The 13,366-nt window shown below is 43.5% G+C and overlaps 1 protein-coding gene across 3 annotated transcripts in view; it reads right to left on the bottom strand.

Moving 5' to 3' along the window:
- The window catches only part of TMEM117 (transmembrane protein 117), a 268,344-nt gene that overhangs the window by 241,078 nt on the left and 13,900 nt on the right, over positions 1 to 13,366 (bottom strand). For all 3 annotated transcript variants that reach the window (XM_068276571.1, XM_068276572.1, XM_068276573.1), the window contains exon 2: positions 12,914 to 13,209. In XM_068276571.1, coding sequence (XP_068132672.1) covers positions 12,914 to 13,187 — 274 coding nt within the window. In that variant the 5' untranslated portion in view covers positions 13,188 to 13,209. The remainder of the gene's footprint in view (positions 1 to 12,913; positions 13,210 to 13,366) is intronic.

The following is a 13,366-nucleotide window of genomic DNA, read 5'->3' as shown; positions in this document are numbered from 1 at the left end:
GTTGTAAGGGCTGTATCCGAGGTGGACTTTCTTGATTAAATGGGACACAGAGACATGTACCCTGCAGAATCACACACACCTCTGTGTCCTCTAGCCAAGACCTCTCCCCCCCCCCAACCCCCGGGAAAGCAGCTTCTCATTTGTCACCCTTTTCCTATTAATTACATTGTATGCGATTCGCACACCGCTTTGCAGGGTGTGTGAATTCTGATGGCTCTGCCATGCAGATTTTTTCTGCACAGAAGAACGCTAAGAAATCCTGACAAGTGGAAACAGTACCATCCACTTGTATTGGTTATGCAAATCTGCATGCAGAAAACATGCAGAAAACGCATGCAGATTCGCTCTAGTGGAAACGAGCCATCAGGGATGTGCCATGACCCAGAAGTATTTCCGGGGTCGTGGTCATTTTAGAACAAGGAATTCAATTTTTCAAACGGATGTATGATGATTAGAGTAATGGAGACCAGCTAAAAGCGGCTCAAAATGATCAGGAAGATGACCTGTTACTTACAGTAGGTATATACATTTTAAAAGGTTTTGGTTTTAGGTTTTTAATAGCCTATTTCTTCTTGGAGAATCTTAATTGGGCTCCATTTACAAAACTTCTCATAAATGACATATCACCCAATTGATAAAATTACCTTTCAGCACATTTACAAGCAAAATAATCACTCAAAGTAAGTTGTTCCTGATTAACTTCATTTCAATATTACTTTTACAATTTGGCGTGATAGTGGTCCTTAACCTGCAGGGCCAAATATTTCCTGCCACTGGGGAAGTGTGCTTTGCCCAGTCTGGTGGGCTAGGCAGGGTATGCAGAGCGGTGCAGGGAGCTTGCATAGTAACCTGTTCTGGCCGTTGGACCCGCTTCCTCTCTTCATCCACCCGTGGCAATACGCTCCCAACATCCTCTTCTGACATTCGATCACATGCTATTACAGGTGATCGAGGCTCAGAGGGTAGTGTCAGTGGTACAGCAACACGCGCTGGTGGAAGAGGGGTGATGGAGGAGACTTCCATCCTCTGAGCACCAAGTCAGAAGAGGATGCTGGGAGCGTTTCCTCACAGGTGGAGGAAGAGGAGAAGCCAGTCCAGCATCCAGAACAGCTAACTATAAAAACACTCCCTGTGCCGCTTTGCATGACCTCAGTAGGCAGAACAACAAGTTCTACAAGTTGAGGTTAAAATGAGTGCAGCATTTTCAAACAAAATATTTCAACTGAAGATGCTATCGGGTTAACAAGATAAACTGTATTAAATGAAACTCATGCCTTGTTCTGTAACAAGAGAATGTTACACAAGTGAAAATTTGAAAAAAAAAAAAAAGTTATTGTGACAATCTGTCAGCTAGAGCACGGAGATCTGATTACGTGATTATCTGCAGTACAACCACTAATGCAGATATATAAGAGCAAGGCAATCAGTATCTTCCTGATGGGAAATCAGCGGAAGGCTCACTACTGATGTTAGGGCCTGAAACGATCAGACGAGATCAGTGTCACACCCAGCACCTTGATTATTGGGGATCCGCAGAATCACCAATAATACAAGGACAGACCCGATTCTATAGCAATCTGCGGAATTGCTTATAATGCGGGCTGATCAAAACATGGTAATCGACACACGAATAAATGCGGTAACAATAAATGCAGTAAAAATTCACAACGTAGTGGAAATATCCACCACACGGCGATTCCTCAGAGGTGTGGTTACCCCTGAATGGGAACCCCGTGTGTGAGATCCTCCAAAAGGGGCAGAGATAGAATCTCGGCCTCTAGCAGTAACGGTCTGCTAGGGCAAGCGTCTCGGAGAGGCAAGCCTAAGAGAGAACCCTACAGTGGGAGACGTTCCACTGAAGGGAGAAAGGTCAGACGGACAGAGGTTCGGCAACAGTACAGAGACGTGAGACGGGAGAATAGTCAGAAACCAAGCCAATAGTCGGTAACTATGCGGGCAGGCAAGGTACAGAAACAGAAGGCTGATTCAGAGTCGGTAAACAGGCAGGGTCGGCAACTTGAATCTGATAGGTGGAAGTACAATAACGATTAGAGTAAAGGATAGTCAGGAATAGCCAGAGTCATACACAGGTAAACAATCAAATACAATCCTAATCTGAGGTGTGAAGTCCTTGGTTTCGACACCTGGGATCTAGCCTAAGGTCTGAGCGCTAACACAGAAGTATTCACGGCAGCAGACCACTTGCTACTGACAAGAAAGTCCTATATGTAGCCAGAGAGCTGCCCAGCGCCGCCCCAGAGCCACAGCCAATCCAAGGACCTGCTGGAGTCAGCTGACTCCCCTTCTGGAGGCATAAAGTTCCTGTCTCCTCGCGCGTGTGCGTAAGGCGGAGACACTGAGCCGGCGATGGAGCGGATGACCCCCCCCAGGCAGCAACTGTGCGGCGGAGTCCGCCGAGCTTACGGACTCCGCCGCCTGCCCTACTCCGCCTGCCGGCAAGGATGCGGAGGCTCCCGCTTGTGATGCGGAACCCGCCGCCATGTGCGTTCTGGCGGCGGTTCTGCTAGTTATTACAGTTATGTATTACAATAATACAATACAATACCATAACATTTCTATAGCGCTTTTCTCCCATAGGACTCAAAGCGCTTAAGCTCTCTCAGATTCAGTAATTGGTAGTAGGATGAAGTATTCACACAACAAAAGTTATATTTCTGCAAATGCCAAACTGAACAGGTGGGTTTTCAGTCTGTATTTAAACACGTCCAGGGATGGAGCTGTCATGATCTGTTGAGGTAAGGTGTTCCAAAACGTAGGGGCAGCATGACAAAAGGCTCTGGGACCAAAAGTTTCCAAGTGGACTCTGGGTATGGCTATGCAGGGATTGGCTATGTAGGGCTACGCAGCTGCAACATATCTTTCATGTATCCAGGGCCCAGATTATTCAGGGATGTAAAATGTCAGTAGGCCGATCTTGAATAGGACCCTCCATTCTATTGACAAGGCGTGCTTTTTTTTTTTTTTTTTTTTAACTCATGACTGTAGGTGAGGACCAATTCAGGGGGTAAAAGGTTTTTAAAACCAATGCCAAAATCAACTTCAGCTACAAGACCGTAATCCTTCCAACTTTACACTGCATGCAGGTGAAGCTATTGAGGGCACTAAAAGTGGGAACACTTTAGCGGAGGACACAATATAGAGTGGACATTATAAGGAGCAGGAAGGCCAAGGGGGAGCAGAGTGCTATAGCTGAGAGCACTATAAATGATGACATCATCATGGAAGACATCGTAGTGGGGATACTATAATGGAGTCCAGAGCTGGATCATCTACGAGGCACTTTAGGCAATTGTCTGGGTCCTAGAAAGGGACTCAGGGCCTGAATAATGCTAGCCCCCATCAAATCTAACCATAAAAATCCAGGTGGCCATGGGGGATACATCAAAGTTGCTAGGGTCTTATTTCCCCTTAATGCAGCTCTGATGGAGAGCCTTATTCTTCCTGATCTCTCAGTCAGGGATTTCTGCCAACAAATATGGCATCACCTAGTACAGCTGATAATGGCCAGTTCAGATGCCTGTCCTGTATATCTGTACAGGAATCTTTTTCTTAAAGGAGTACTGTAGTCAGAGGTATATGGAGGCTGCCATATTTATTTCCTTTTAAGCAATACCAGTTGCCTGGCTAACCTGAAGGGCCTCTGCCTCTAATACTTTTAGCCATAGACCCTGAACAAGCATGCAGCAGATCAGGTGTTTCTGAAATGTTTGTCAGATCTGACAAGATTAGCTGCATGCATGTTTCTGGTGTGATTCAAACACTTCTGCAGGCAAATAGCTTAGCAGGGCTGCCAGGGAACTGGTATTGCTTTAAAGGAAATAAATATGGCAGCCTCCATATCCCTATCACTACAGTTGTCCTTTAAAATCACAGAAATTTGTTAGAAAATCTCATGTGGGGAAAAAAAAATATCTCCTCTTGACATTCATAACAACATATGCAGCATGAGGTCACCATTACTCCTAACTCACTAACATTAGTGGGCATGGCAGAAATACTGCTTAGTAAGGACAAGAAAACAGACTTCAGCTAGCTGTACTCAGACCAATAAATAGAGGACTTCTGAGTGGCTGCTATGGGTCACTGCACTGGCATGTCACAGCTGCACTTGGCGCTAGCTGTTTATTCCAGGTTTTTTTTTTTGGGGGGGGGGGGGGGGGGGGCTTTCTGTTTGGCTCTACACATTGCAAGGATTAATGGCTAACATTATTCCTGCTTGGTTACTAATTTACAGGTATATAAACCACATTCATTCCACAAAGCTTCCAACAGAAATTGGCAGATGGTGTCATGGGGCCTGATGCTCTATATGCCTGTAGCCTTGCGCAGTGGAGCATTGGGATTTTACAGGTACTAACACAGCAAGAACACTGTGCGTTACAGGGCAAAGGTGCGCATTGCTATGGCAACACAGGGTAACTCGTGTCACCAAAGCAATGCGCATGTTAAATTAGCAATTTGTGAGGCACTTGCTGCATTAGTACCAGTAAAATAGTTTTGCACTACCTGAGCACAGCAACTTAACTAGCGTATCATGCATCAAGCCGTGGTTCGCTACTACATAAAGAATTAGTCTAGGTCTTGAAAAGGAGTAGTGATGGTCATGTGTAGGAGATCTCATGGAGAAGCTTGTGATCACAAGTGATTGTGGTAGAACACAGCCCTGATACAAGTATATAACCGAGGTGGAATTTCCCCCTTATTATTTAAAACATATTAGCTTCACTGAACGTACGGTAACTAGCATGTTATTTGCTCTATACTACAGGAGACTGGAAGCTGGACAACGCCACATGCATCTATTTTTTCTGCTCATCGCCAGAAAACATGGAATGGTACTGCTATGTTGTGGCAGTCATGTGCTTCATATCACTCTTTTTTGGATTTCTGGGGAATGTGATTGTTCTCATCAACTATGCCTACTACACCAAGTCTTGGACGAGCAGCACCATTTTTATCTTCAATTTAGCACTCTGTGATTTCACATGGATCATCATCCTTCCAATTGCTGTCTTCTTCAGTTTAGATCAGTTTGCTTTATACTCCATTGCCACATTTTGTCAGTTTAAAAGAATATTCTTCAACATCAACATATATGGCAGCATCTTCTTCCTAATGCTCATCAGCTTTGACAGATACCTTTCCTCTGTGCACCCCCTGACCTCATTGAGATGGTGGGACAAAAAGAAGGCTAGATTCTGCACCATCACTATATGGCTCTTCATACTCCTTGAGTCAATCACTGATATCTACCGCATAAGCACAGTAAAGAATGCCGGAACCATTGCTGAATGTCTGGAGTACATAGCAGAGCCAATGAGCTTTGTAGCTCCCATTATAATGTCCAGAATGTTGCTTGGGTTCCTTATCCCTGGCATAGTTATATTTACATGCTATTTTAGCTCTTTGAGAGTTTTAATCAACCTTAAAGATCAGCGTCATTCAAGGAAGAGGTTCAGAAAACCTTTGTTGCTTGTTACAGTCACAATGCTGGTGTTTCTCATCTCATTTGTTCCCTATCATATAATGATCATGGTGATACTGATTCACAGGTTAAGCCATGCAATAGACCCAAAAAATGTTAACCTGTTTTTTGCTTTATATGAAATTTCTCAAATAATCTGCAGTATAAGCAATTGTGCAGACCCGATAATCTTTATTTTAGCTAATAAGAAGTTTAAAAATCACATAAAAGCTATAAAGTGCTCCTTGTGTCGCCGCTCAAACAGGGTGGCAAATATAGTCCAACAACCACAACCAAAGTAGAAAGTATTTCCGGCAAAATAATGAATTCATGCCCCTCTCCATTGTCACATTTTCTGCCATACCTCACTCCCCCTCAACTATGCAATATACCATATTTTTTGGCATATAAGACGCACTTTTTCTACCCAAAAAAATGGGGAGAAAAAGTCACTGCATCTTATATGCAGAATACACGGAGTCCCCAACTTACAGACACCCGCCAATATGAATTGTATTCATCAAAAAACATGCATTTCAGGCATAGGCCTTAACCATGTCCGGACAACGGTGATTGAAATCTACAGCCTGTTTTGATCCCCTAATACTTGCCAGGGCTTTCTCTCTGCTCTCGTTGCTCCCGCCAGTCACGTCGTGGGGAACGCCACAGCTCACTTGCCCTGCTGTTTCTATGACGGCAGAACTGTGTGAGCAGGTCATGAGCTGATTTCATTGGCTCCTGACCCGGTCGATCAATGTAAGCAACTTCCATTGACTTACATTGATCACACGGTCAGGAGCCAACGAAAGCGGCTCCTGATCGGCTCACAGAGCCCTGCCATCAGAAGAGGCTGCAGAGTGGGTGGCCTGAGATGACGGGTGTGCGGCGTGGATGGCAGTTGCAGCGGGTATGTGCACCGATTTTTTGGTATCCGGTGGTTTATGGTACCAGGGTCTCTGGTCCTTAAAGCGGAATATAACCCTGCATTTCAACTTTGCTCTAAAACATTATTTACAGTATATTATATGCAACGAGCAATTTTTTTTTTTTACTAGACCAGCATTGGAAGGGTTACACAGGGCTTTAAAGTCCCTGGAGATTTCTGCAGACAGCATCCGAACTTGAGTTAGATACTTTTTGTTTACACAAATGTATCTAAGTGTTTATTGTGACTCATCTCTCTCACTGAGAAGGAGTTGGAGGACAGCCAAAGAGTGTGTAACATTTCTAAATATATACATATAACTAAATAGAATGTAACTATCTGAACGTCTGCACGGAACTTAAAACCTCTGTGTTTAACCCTTCCAATGCTGGTCTAGTAAAAAAAAAATGCTTTTTGCATATAATATGCTGTAAATAATGTTTTAGAGCAAAGTTGAAATGCAGGGTTATATTCTGCTTTAAGGGGGCAGATACTGCTGGTACTTAAGTGGTTAATCACAACCTATGATTAAAAACCACTTGAGAACTCCTCTGGACTTCACTACCACGTATCTTTTTTTATTTACAAGCAGCAGGTTTGTGACGCCCCATGCCAGAGTACTGATTGGTGAATGGGAACATGTGCTCCCAAAGCCGATCAAAGTGCCTGTTATGAATGACCACTGGCATCAGTGAGATACAAGGGATGGAATTTGAAAATAGTGTATTTTTTTTTCATTGTTTGTCCCTTTAAAATGCATAAAAAATAAAGTAATTAGTAAAAACATATCACCACCAAGAAAACGAGTTTGTGGTGCCAAAAACAAGATCTAGGTCATTTATGTGTGATAAGCAGTGATAAAGTTAAAGCCAAATGACTAAGAGGAGCACTGACAGGTGAAAACTGTTGTTGGCGGGAATGGTAAAACAGCCTGTGGAGTGAAGTGGTTAAAATGAATATATAATAAAAAAAATAAAATAATTAATAATTCTCAGCAAAACAAAAAAAGTATCATTGATCATTTTCCTGTTTGAGATGACCATTGCATCATGTCAGAGACATATTACTCATTCACCACAGACAACCTGGCGTGCAGGGTGTATCTGTAAACCTGCAGCGGTGTGCACTGTATAGAAAGTTTCCCAGAATATTTTTACCTCTGCCCTCTATAAATAGAGCAGATTTGTTTTTTATAAAGAGTAAAAACGGAATGCTCTGTAGCTCAAAACCTCCATTACACAACTTTTTACATAATAGAGCGCACAAAACATCTGCGTGAGAAGGTCCTGATTCCTATATCCAGTACTCCAGGATCCCATCTCCCCACCCCACTGATTGCTACCTTGTCACTGGGCCCTGGGCAAAAGTTTACCGTAATTTCCATACAAGTTTCACATACAGTATATGTACATATTTATGTATACAGGCATGAGAAAACTCATTTCCACCAAATGCATAGATGTCAATGGGCATGGGTAAACTATTTCTGAGAATTTTTTTTTTTTTCCACAAAAATGTGTACCTTGCAAAAATCCATTATATTTCCATAAAACATTTGAGTAGGGCAAAACTCCACCTGTCACAAGTTAGTTAGGAAGATAAATCTGTAGGTCTCATCACAGGCACAGGAGATAAGAAGCACGGAAATCCCATTATGATAAATGGTAACACTCAGAGTTGAAAGTGGGTTGAACTTGAAACCTCTGGTGGCTGCCATATTTATTTTCTTTTAAACAATACGAGTTGCCTTGCAGCCCTGCTGGTCTATTTGGCTGCAGAATTATCTGAATAACACCGGGAACAAGCATGCAGCTAATCTTGTCAGCTCTGACAAAAATGTCAGAAACACCTGACCTGCTGCATGCTTGTTCAGGGTCTATGGCTAAAAGTATTAGACCTATATAGAGGATCAGCAGGACTGCCAGGCAACTGGTATTGCTTAAAAGGAAATAGGTCTGACTCACTAAATAAAAGTATAGAGGTCGACTTGTACTCGAGTCAGACCTAAATTTCTGACTCAAACCCTTTGCAGAGCGAACCGTAGTGGTCAGCATGCTTTATAATCCCACTTCCGCTGTCACTTTTTGCTTGGAAAAGCACTACATTGTATAGCTTGAATAGTACCCATTGCCTGTAAGACACTGGCACTTTTGTCAAGAAATGGAAAGAACACTAGACAGTACCAAATGCCATTATTTATAAACCACACTCATTAACCTCCTTGCCGGTCTAAAAAATCCGGCAAGGAGGCAGCGCCGCACTTTTTATTTATTTATTTATTTAATTTTAAATCATGTAGCGAGCCCAGGGCTCGCTACATGATAGCCGCTAAGCGGCGGCATCCCCCCACCCAGTCCGATCGCCTTCGGCGATCAGAGTATGCAGGGAATCCCGTTGAGAACGGGATTTCCTGCAGGGCTTCCCCGGTCGCCATGGCGACCGGGCGGGATGACGTCACCGACGTCATAGACGTCGTGACGTCAGAGGGAACTCCGATCCGCCCCTTAGCGCTGCCTGGCACTGATTGGCCAGGCTGCGCAGGGGTCTGGGGCGGGGGGGGGGGGGGGCGGCTCGGCGCGGCGGGTAGCGGCGAATCGGCGGCGAGCGTCGGCGATCGCGACCTACACGCAGCTAGCAAAGTGCTAGCTGCGTGTAGGGAAAAAAAAATTATGCAAATCGGCCCAGCGGGGCCTGAGATATCCTCCTGCGCAGGTTACCCCGAGCTGAGCTCGGGATAACCGGCAAGGAGGTTAACATTTCAATAGGCTAAAAGGTTGTTTTTGTAAATAGATAAATATATGCACAGAGGGAGATACTGGTTGCTTGGCAGTTGGAAACAACTATTCTTTCCCACAATGCAACAAGGCTCACAGAGAGGAAACGGTCAGGACCTAGGTCCTGACGTCACACCGTGGGAGGGGTTTCACTACTATACCAGCCATACAGACCCCTCTGATGATCTACTTGAGAAAAGGTAAAGATTTCTCATGGGAAAGGGGGTATCAGCTACTGATAGGGATGGCAACTAGTTAAAATAACGCAATCTTAACATGCAGATGATGTGAACTGGCCCATAGAACTGTATGGGCAGTGAGTTGATGTGCAGAATTTTTCTGCAACGCAACTGATGCAGTGTGAAAGGAGCCTAAAGGGCAGTGTACAGTATCCCTAAAGCGAAGCTCAGCATACAGCTAAATGCACAGCTGAGTTCCTGCATGTGTGAAATGTCACGCTCTATGAGTATTTGCCTGTGCAGTGCAAGCACTCTATAGGGCGTACCTATTACACAGCCGCTGGGAAATTTCGGTGCAGAGGAAAGCCAATAAACAGCTTACCCTACTTCTGCACAAGTCTCAGTGGCGTTAATTACTATTCCCCCTCCAGGCCGCCATGAATAGTGGGGGAAAGACGCATTTCGGCTTCCAGCTATTGCTGGAGGCTGAATTACAGTTTTTTTGCAGTGATCTGTGCTCCGTCTTCTGGCAGCGCCCAAATCACTCATTGGGCTTGATTCACTAAACCGTGATAACTCAAATATCACACCTTATCAAAGATATCAAACCTTATCAATGTTAACACGCCTTATCAGAGTAGCATAGCGAGCGCTATGAACCCACAGAGGATCAGGGCAGGACGAGTGCCATTGCCAATTAGCAGGCATACGTTTGTAGCACTTGCTATGCTACTCTGATAAGGCGTGTTAACGTTCATAAGGTGTGATATTTGAGTTATCACGGTTTAGTGAATCAAGCCCACTGAGTGCTGCTATAGCCTTAATTCATATTACAGCCTATGGTGGCATCGCTTGCCGCCAAATCTCCTGCGCTGTTTTTACAGCACTCCCCATATAGGAAGTTCTGCACATGGCGATGCAATATGTCAGCCATCTCCTCCTGTTTCATTGCAACCTGACTTCCAAATAAATGTATGGAGCCAATTCAGATATCTGAGGTTATCCCACATTGAATGTGTAGCTCGGTAACCAAACACCATAAAGCCATGTTAATCGTTGCCATGTCCAGCATGTATGACACGTATTTATTAAACTAACCAGGCTCATGAATCAAGAAATAATTCAGTGTGCACATGAGAAATGTTATGTATCTTGTGAGGAATCAGGGGAGTTATTCTGCAGAGGATGACAAAGCTTAAGGTAAACAAGGCACAGATGTTTTGGCTTCAGCTTCATATTGACGGTGTTAATATCTGCTATTTAATTGCAATGGAGAGTTTTGTATTTGCTCATGTATTTTGTTTAATCAGCTTTCTTGCTTCCCTTATTTCCCACATTTCACTGCAGCCTGTGTATGCAGGCATATAATTATATTCACTTTATTGTCTGGATAACAATGAGAATAATAAGCTTCACTAAAGCTGGCAAACTAACTTTACACAACACACAAAATTGTTACCCTGCAACCTTGCGTCTGTATTTTACTTGAATAGTTGTATACTTTGTTATTTGGTAAAAAAAAAGAGAACGTGAAATAATTAGGCAATTTTAGGTATATGTCTTGTAACCTTTAGTAGAAAAAAATTCCAACACCAGAGATAAGCAGTTTTGCATGCAGATTTCATCTGAAAAGTATAATCATAGATAGTGTCTTGGAAATGTAGATTACTTTCGCAGCACAGCAGCCAGGCAACTTGCAGACAGCTGTTTCTATCCATTTTGTCCTTCATCAGAGCAAGGTTATGGATCTTTTTTGAATGGGTGAGTAGAGCTTATAACCAGGGTGCCAAAAATGAAACCCTTTTTACAGAATTTTCTTTGTTGACACCTTTTGGCATGGTAGATAGTATTTTGCAGCAAGAAGTTTTCTTGCAATTCAAGTCGTGTAATATAAAAAAAACACAAATATAAAGAAAAAATATATATAAATAAAAATGAAGTAAAAACAGGAGAAGCAGTGGCAGAGAGGAAGCAGTGGCATCCCTGGAGAGTAGAAGCCCGAGTTATATTTGTAGGAATTTTTCAGTTAAAGTGGAGTTTTACTTTATGGCCCCTTTTACACTTTCAGGGTAAACCTGCATTGTGTTACCCTAGCTTGCCGCAAGGGGCCGCAAAAGCAATGAAAGTCTATGGAGACATTCACACTTATTGCGCTCTGTTGCAGTGCGCCAGAAATATCCGAGCTGACGCAAGGGCAATAGCAAGCACTGCGCTTAATGCCCGGTGCTTGGGTTAATGAAAGTCTATGGGCAACATAAGTAGTATAAACAACGAAGGGCGGTGTGTCACGGCGCAGATGGGAATCCTAGTGTATATGCATATGGCCCTGTCGGAGCACTCTGCCGCATGGTCATATGATTGTCAATTTTGCGTTGCGGTGGGATGTGGCAGGAGCATCACATCCCACCGTAATGTAAAAACAATGTAAATCCGGCCTCAAGAATATGATATGATCTCTTAATGCAGAGCATGCTTTTTTTTTTTTTTTTTTTTTTTTTTTTTTTATAAAAGTCCATTAACCACTTAAAGTGAAGCTGAGGTGAGAGTGATATGGAGGCTGCCATATTTATTTCCTTTTAAACAATACTAGTTGCCTGGCAGCCCTGCTGATCTATTTGGCTGCAGTAGTGAACTGAATTACACCAGAAATAAGCATGCAGCTAATCTTGTCAGTTCTGACAATATTGTCAGAAACCCCTGACCTGCTGCATGCTTGTTCAGGGTCTATGGTTGAAAGAATTAGAGGCAGAGGACCAGCACAGCAGCCAGACAACTGGTATTGCTTAAAAGGAGAGAAATAAGGCAGCCTCAATATTATTCTCACCTCGGGTTTCCTTTAAGGACCACAGGCTTAAACACCCCCCTAGTGACCAGGCTATGTTTAATAAAATTAGGCCACTGCAGCTTTAAGGGCTCGCTGCAGGGCCGTACAACTCAGCACACAAGTGACCCCCCCCCCCTTTCTGCCCAACACAACAGAGCTTTCTGTTGGCGGGGTCTGACCGCTCCCCCAATGTTTGTTTGTTTTTATAATTTTTTTTTATTTGTAAATACATTTCCCTATTTTTTTATTTTTTCCCCATCCACCCCTCCCTCCCTACCCCGCCTGCCAATCCCCATGATCGGCTGTTATAATGTCACACGGCTGTCCCCAGTACAGCACTGCCGTAGATCGCAGCACTGTACAGAGTAAATAGACGGCAGTTTTGCCATCTAACAGTCTCCCAGTGGCGGCGGAGTGGAGCTCCATCATCCAAGCGGAGATGCGCGCGATCTCCTGAAAATCGCTGCCCCAGGACTTTACGCCGATCGGCGTTAGGCGGTCCTGGGGCTGCTGCGGTGTCCACGCCCTTCAGTTAAACATACTGTGTAGGCATTTTTTTTTATGTCAGTTAAGAAGAATTTTATGAATAGAATAACACAAATGTCTGCACTCTGTTGCGCTATGTACCGTTTTGCCTGCCGGGAACAATATTCACTGCAAGCAAAATTGAAGAAAACATATCATCCCTAACAGACAAAGAATACAAAATATTAGCAAACAACTTACCAAACAGTCGCTGGTGAAACAGGAACTTCCCAGCCACAAGCCCAACTAAGATTGCAATAAGCCAAAGCAAGACTTTAAAAAAGTTCCAAGCTCCTCCTGGATATTTGGTCATTATAAAAGAAAAACAGTTCCCAACAACAATGACATTGGCTTCCGTCTGGCTGTGAGACACCGGATCCTCAGCAAATATTAGAAAATTAAAAAAAGTCACCAGATAAGCAATAACTATGCGTGACCAGGGGTGCTGGAAGCAGTATCGGAAGTCTTTAGCCATCTTTATAATCTTCAGTATTTTCCTGGTAAAATATAAAATAGCATTGTTACAACAGAATGTAATTCCAACCACCACACATACTGACACACACACACACACACACACACACACAGTTTGACACACATTGTATGTACAAATGGAAAGTGCACAAACACACTGAACACACACATAGTACACTC

The sequence above is a fragment of the Hyperolius riggenbachi genome, chromosome 3 (genome assembly GCF_040937935.1).
Source record: "Hyperolius riggenbachi isolate aHypRig1 chromosome 3, aHypRig1.pri, whole genome shotgun sequence".
Taxonomy (NCBI): Eukaryota; Metazoa; Chordata; class Amphibia; order Anura; family Hyperoliidae; genus Hyperolius; species Hyperolius riggenbachi.
The sequence above is the reverse complement of the archived record's forward strand: the minus strand, read 5'-3'. Positions and strand labels throughout refer to the sequence as shown.